Source organism: Mobula hypostoma, chromosome 16 (assembly GCF_963921235.1).
Source record: "Mobula hypostoma chromosome 16, sMobHyp1.1, whole genome shotgun sequence".
Lineage (NCBI taxonomy): Eukaryota > Metazoa > Chordata > Chondrichthyes > Myliobatiformes > Myliobatidae > Mobula > Mobula hypostoma.
In genome coordinates, this window is record NC_086112.1 from 32181951 (window position 1) to 32189112 (window position 7162).

At 38.0% G+C, this 7162-nt stretch overlaps 1 protein-coding gene across 4 annotated transcripts in view; it reads left to right on the forward strand.

The window, feature by feature from the left end:
- Positions 1 to 2990, forward strand: part of LOC134357319 (casein kinase I) — a 251189-nt gene extending 248199 nt beyond the window's left edge. For 2 of the 4 annotated variants that reach the window (XM_063068720.1, XM_063068721.1), the window contains one exon: positions 723 to 2990. In XM_063068720.1, coding sequence (XP_062924790.1) covers positions 723 to 777 — 55 coding nt within the window. In that variant the 3' untranslated portion in view covers positions 778 to 2990. The remainder of the gene's footprint in view (positions 1 to 722) is intronic. The other 2 variants (XM_063068722.1, XM_063068723.1) reach the window with 1 other exon arrangement.
- The last annotated feature ends 4172 nt before the right edge of the window (positions 2991 to 7162 follow it).

Here is a 7162-nt window from a genome sequence, read left to right on the forward strand (position 1 = left end):
AAATATAGTTAAGTTTTGATAAACTTGCATTTGTTGGCAAGATAATTGTTAATATGTTATTACCTGTGTAATTTTATATGTATATAATTAGTTAACTGCCACCCATGCTGCTTCTTGTGTTATCTGCAAATGCTGATTTAAATATTTTAAGTAAGGTCTGATGCCAGTTAGAAACAGTTGCAGTCCAAGCATTGAGCTTTAGTTTATCTGACTTCTCCCCTTTTGACGTGGTTTTCTTTTAAAGAAGGTGTCACGCTGCTTTTTTCCTTTGTCCCTGGTCTGTTGGTGACCATTACTTACTAAGGCTGCCATTCTTCTCTTGTTTCTGCCCTTTAGTCTGCTCCCTATCTTCTATTACTTCCCACATTTCTCCGTTTTTAGGCTGAATGTTTTGCCGTCATTGTCTTCGTCTCTCTCATCCTTGTCATGTTTGCACCTCCTGATCTTTCCCATTCTATCTCTTGTCATAGGGTTGGTTTTGCTTCTCTCTGTGACCCGCTAGACTTTGTGCTCTTTTTTCTTTTGCTCAAATCCATGAATATATTCCAGTTGCTTCCTGTTCTGACTCTGAAATATACTTTATTACAAAATAAAATTTAAGTCATACACATGAATCTATGAATGGCTAAATATACCATCTGTTACATGGGTTTTGACTGAGGTATAATTACAGCTGATTTTGTTTCCAGAAGTGATTTTGTTTTCCTCTCAAACGTGCACAGGTGCTGCTGTTTCTTTAAGCGGAGAAAAAGGAAAACTATTCAACGACACAAATGACTCTGGAAGCCGTCTGATCATGGAGAATTACTTACTTGTTCATCTGCTGTCTCTTCATAAATGGAAAAAAAAAACAATCATCTCTGCAGTGACAACAGACTTTATCGAAGGACCTTTCCTTATGTTTTTGCCCAGTAATTTGGGTGGTTGTCTTATGTGGGTATTCTGTTTTATTTAATCATCTTGAAACTCTGTGGCATCGTATATTCGTGTGTTCATATTTGAGGTTGAAGGAGGGACCTTTTGTCAGGTAATGTATGAAAAACAAAATTCATGTGACTTCAACCAAATCAGGCTGCAGTTTGTTTAAAGAAACACTGGGCTGATTTGTCCCAGCACACGAAATGCAAGAAAATTGTGAAGTGCTTCATGGCAAAAACCTCAGAATGTTTACAGATTGAGAATTAATTTTGTCCCTTCGGAGCTCCTTTGAATTTATCTGTAGTAATTGTGTAGCCAGGTATTTGGTCTGCCACGCTGAAGACCCAAGACATGATTATTATTATCTTAACAACTGAAGAAACTAGGGCAAAAACAAAATCAAAGAAAATTCTGAATTCTGCAATTACCTTTTATTTATCTTTGTTGAAGACCTCTGCACAGAAATTTCAGTATTACATTTTATGCTGTGTGCACGTCTTTTTTTTTTAAGAAGCCACTGTCCAAAGGTACTGTGGAAAACATTGGGTTGATTCAGCAGGTGTTGATTCGTGGCTGTTGCACTATTGCAGTATATACAACATGAGATGGCTCTGGACATTCGTGTGTACAAACAATACCTGCTTTATTTACCTCCAAACGGAGAAGAAATGCAGTAGAAAGGGCAGCATGTGCTTTATTGTATGATATTATGATATGTTTGTAAAATGTAAACTGTGCTTCCTGATGTATTGTTTGGACTGATAGAAGCTGAATGTTCTGAGAGCTCATCGAATGAAGGAGGTAAAAGAATGTTGTGATCATGCCTTGAAGTATGCTGTGGGGTAGAACGCGGACAAAACCTGTGATGATGGATAGTGAGAGTGATGAACTAATTAACACACCAAATGCTTTGGCCTAAATGGATTTTAGGCAAGGCCTGCCTAACATTTTGGATTGCCAGGTAACTGGAATGCACTACGTCGAATCCATAAAATAGTTCTTTGAGGAAAAGCTAAAGAATGTGAAACAAATGGGTCAGATAATATTGCCTATTGCATTTAATAGCTGTGGTACCCAAACTGTGCAGTTGTATGTGAAGCATTCCTTTCTTATCGTAAATACAGCTGTTCAAAGACTTTGTGCTGGAGGTAGGTCAGGTACTTTCTGTAGAAATCCTTAAAGTGCCTGCATTAGGAACAGATCAGCTGTTCTACAAAACATCTCATTCTGTTTTCCGTGCTCTGCTCAACAGTTCGCTTCCACAGACGTTTAAATACATCACTGGGACTTCCAATGTTGTGCAGTGTTTATCAGCTGTTTTATACAGGTTTTTAGTTCAAATCTTGCGCTGGATATTCTTGACAACGTCGAGTTCTGGATTATGTCTGATGCGATGTATTAAATTCAAGTAATACATCGTATGCAAACTTCTTTGCATTTGAGTAGGAAGACTGGAAGAAAAGTTAAAATATTTTAACATGAAACTGCAAGTCATAATGGACAGGGAACCACTTTTCTGTCTGCAGTATTTGACCAAATCTTTTTTCCTTGAATTACTTAATATGTGTAAATAAGTACAGTATTATTTCTGTACCTCCATAAATTTGAGCATCTCTTTCAATTTACTTTCATTGGTAGGTTTTTTTTGCCTGTACAGTGTGCACAACATGATGTTGTCACAAATAGCAAGGAAAGTGTGTTGTATATTAATGTAATTATGGACTGTAATCTTTACAAAACAAAACCAACCATTTCCGGTTTGCTGAAATGAAGACCAGTACATCAACACAGGCTTATTGGCCAGATTTCAAGTGCTGCATTTTATGCTGGGAAGTAGTTTCCTTCTGATAACGCAGTCTGGTCATGATTGGAAAATGCAGCTGTGTTCAGTTTAGGCCAATAATTTTATGCAGTCATTGCTTTTCTGTCAATACTAATAAAGTGAACTCCGCCTGACTGTACAAGTGATGTAATACATCCCTATTTCCCAATATGTAACAGATAAAAATAAAAGTAGTTTTTTTTTTAATTAGTCTCTCACTGTTATTTATCTCAATATTTAACTCTTCGATTTGAGCATGTGTGCGAGAAGCTCAAAAATGCATGTTGGCTCTCGTGTTTAGAATTATTTGAATTATGGTGGTGTATTATGGTGAATGTTTAGTAAAAGTGAAAAGCAGAATCCTTTTGAAAGGAAGGTATTTGATAAGGTGCCACATTAAACCATGTTAGGGAATATAAAAGTTTATGGTGCTGCAAGTAAAGTATTGACATAGGTCGAAGAAAGGTAGGTAACAGAAAACAGACATAAAAATTTTTCCCAGGTTGGCAAGGTACAATGAGTGTGTGCCTTGGGATCAATGCTGAGGTCTTAGTGTTATAATTCACATGTACAGTATTAGTCTGATTTAATCAAGGGTGCTCATGCACTCAATGTTCGAGGTTGTATCTGGTAGGGGTGAGTTGTCTTCTGAGGAAAGGTTGGTCCTGAATCTCTTGGAGTTTAGAAGAATAAAACATGGTATAATTAAAAGATAGGTCCTTACATGATGGTTGTAGACAGCATGATCCCCCTAATGGAAGAATTTAGAACTATTGGCCTTGTTTAAAAGTAAATTTAAAATGAGCCCATTTGAGACCAAGAAAATTAAGTCTTTGTTGAAGACTTCAGCTTGTATGTAAGAAAACAAATGTAAATTTCAGAGCTGTTATCCTTTGTGGTATCAATTTATTTCATTGCTAATGAGCAAATCCAGGCTATTGGTCATTTTTCTTAGGACGCTGAAGACGTTATGTTAAGTCCAGTTTTTGCTTTGCTTTACTGCTGGCTGTGTCAAAACAGCATTGCAGACTTGATGACATTGCTGTCTTTAGAAGCTACACAGATAATTGAACATGCCCTTTGAAGGAAATGCACTTGTAAAAGTGACTCTTTTGCCTTTGTCATCCCATGTGAATATAACTGCCCATAGGAGGTAAAGTCAGTCAATTAAATTTTGCAATTTATGTACACTTCCAGTTGTAGCAAGTACTGCCCCCACCAACATGACCCAATTTTTTTTGTAAAGCTCAGTTCCAAATTGCTTTAGCAATTTATCATGTCAGCATAACATGCTGACACAATAAATTGCTAAGGCAATAGTCATAGAAGAGTACAGCACAGAAACAGGCTCTTCAGCACGTCTAATCCATGCCGAGTCATTTGAACTGCTGACTCCCATCAACCTGCACCGGGACCATAGCCCTCCATACTCCTACCATTCATGTACCTATCTGAACTTCTCCAAGTTGAAACTGAGCTCACATGCACCACTTGCACTGGCAGCTCATTCTACACTCTCACGAACCTTAGAGTGAAAAAGCTTGAACTCCTCACCTTTCACCATCGTTCCCCCAAAGGTGTGTTTGTGTGCACATGCACATACCTTTTGCTGCTAGCGCACAAAAGAATTTAAACTGCGTACAAAAGGTTGTCGCCCTCTACCTCATTGGCACGTTAAGTATATTTCACAATTGTACACAATCACATTTCCTTTTCCAGTTTCTGATGTGGATGGTGTTGACAGTGTGGAGTTTGCAATGATTTGTCTGCAGATTTTAGAAATGGCTTATTTATACTGTTTTTATTGAGGAAATTATTGATTCACTGTGTTGATTTCCAGTGAAGCAAAGAGCGTGAAATGCAAAAGAATTTTACTTAAAGTGGAATGGTTTAATGAAACAGGAGCAACTGTTGCACCGAAAGCTCATGAGGTCAGGAACGTGCAGCTATGAGAAATATTTATGTACAATACAGAAACTGGTGTTACCTGAATGTGTTATCGGGGTGCAAAAGTTGCTGGAGAATTTGCAAGTGGGAGGAAGTGGAGTGATATTTGGAAACTTGACTTTTTAAAGCATCATTTAGCAAGTAAACCATATATGGACAGTGTGCAAAGGCTCCAGCAAGAAAATCCTTCATTACCCACTACAGGCCTGCTAGGTGAACGAGTGTGCAGGTGAACGAGAGTGAAAACGATCAAATCCAGAGGAAATCAAAGTTCTTATTGACAGTGCTTTGCTAGATGTTAAAATGAATACCTCTATGTACAAAATTCAATGCGCACATTTTGTTGTTGTCACTGGACAGAAAATTGTAGAGCACAATATTTTTGCATACACTGGTCATTACCAGTTAGAGGGAACATTGCTTTTCACCACTAACCCATGACCTCGGGTTGCAGTCCCACCCAACCTCAGTGGAAAAAGCCTGCTTGCATTTATGCTATGTACACCCCTCATAATTTTGTACGCCTCTATCAAATCTCCTTTCAATCTTCTACATTCCAATGAATAAAGGCCTAATCTATTCAATCTTTCCATGTAACCTGGTTCTTCCAGACCCGGGGACATCCTTGTAAATTTTCTCTGCACTCTTTCAACCTTTGTTGATCAAAATTGTACAGAATACTCCAAGTTAGGCTTCACCAACATCTTATTCAACTTCAACGTAACATTCCATCTCCTGTACTCAATACTATGATTTATGAAGGCCAATGTGCCAAAAACTCTCTTTACTACCCTATCAACCTGTGACACCGCTTTCAATAAATTATGGACCTGTGTTCCATGATCCCTTTGTTCTACCGCATTTCTCAGTACCTTACCATTCACTGTGTAAGACCTACACTGGTTGGCCCTACCAAAGTGCAACACCTCGCATTTGTCTGCGTTAAATTCTATCTGTCATTTTCAGTCCATTTTTCCAGCTGGTCCAGATCCCACTTCAAGCCATGATGACCTTCTTTGCTGTCCACTACCCCCCCCCCCCACCAAATCTTGGTGTCATCCACAAATTTGCTGATCCAGTTAAACCATATTATCATCAAGATCATTGATATAGATGACAAACCTCAACAGACCTAGACCCTGTAGCACTCCACTCATCACCGGTCTGCAGTCAGAGGCAACCATCTACTACCATTGTCTGGTTTCTCCCACAGAGCCAATATGTAATCCAATTTACCTCATTTTGAATGCCAAGTGACTGAATCTTCTTGACCAGCCTCCCATGTGAGATCTTGTCAGAAGCTTTGCTAAAGTCCACATAGACAACAACCACTGCCTTCATCCACTTTCCTGGTAACTTCCACAAAAAACTCTACAAGATTGGTTAGACATTGGTTAGACACAACTTACCATGCATGAAGCTAAGCTGACTAGCCTTAATCAGTTCCTGCCTATCTAAATACTCATATGTCCAGTCCCTTAGAACACCTTCCAATAAATTACTTTCCCACTACTGATGTTGGATTCACCAGCCGATGATTTCCTGGTTTATTTCTAGAGCCTTTCTTAAACAGCAGAACAACATTGGCTATCCTCAAATCCTCTGGCTCCTCACCTGTCACTGAGGATGATTTAAATGTTAAATGTCCAGAGTCCTTATCATAGAATGACAGAATAGTTATAGCATAGAGGGGGGCATTCAGCCCATCCAGTCTTTACAGGCTCCATTTCATTGCTGCCCTCTCTGTGTAGCTCTATGAATTCTTTCTCCAGACACTTGCATAGATAGCTCCCTTTTGAATGCTAAAAATAAATCTCCCTCTGCTTCTACTCCTGGCAGTGCATTTTTAGACCATAATCACATGCCTAACCTGTCCATCCTCCCGTTTAAAACAATCCACTCATTCCAGATATTGATTATTTTCATTTGTCTGACCAGTATGTGGAATTTAACATTTATCAAGCATAGTAAAGCATAAATTACATACTACAATACATTTCAGGAGTGTTAATTGATGCCTTTAAGCTAGAGATTTTAAATCAAAATGTATGGAGACCTACAAAGAAAATGTTATAAGATGAAAACAGAAGTCCAAGGAAGAATGTATTTTTTAAAGAGTCTGATAAAATGAATTTTTTATTTTTAAAAGGCATTTAAAAAAAATTGCATTGAAATATTCTAACTTTTTGTCAGACATTCTCACTACTTACTGGTCCATGGGACTCAGATAATCTTCCATATGATATTATTTACCTGGTGTTGAGTACAGCAGGTAGGGTTGCATTGGTGGTGTTAGTTCCCTGATTAGAGAGTGAAAATTTGTAGGTGTTCATAAAATTTGTTCACCAAATTTCAGAACAGTAAGGCTTGTGTTAAATTAATGGTTCATGTTGAATCTATTGAGTTTACAATTGTTCGATTATAAATATTATGATAACTACAAATACACAATGCATAGTAAGGATACTGAGGAGG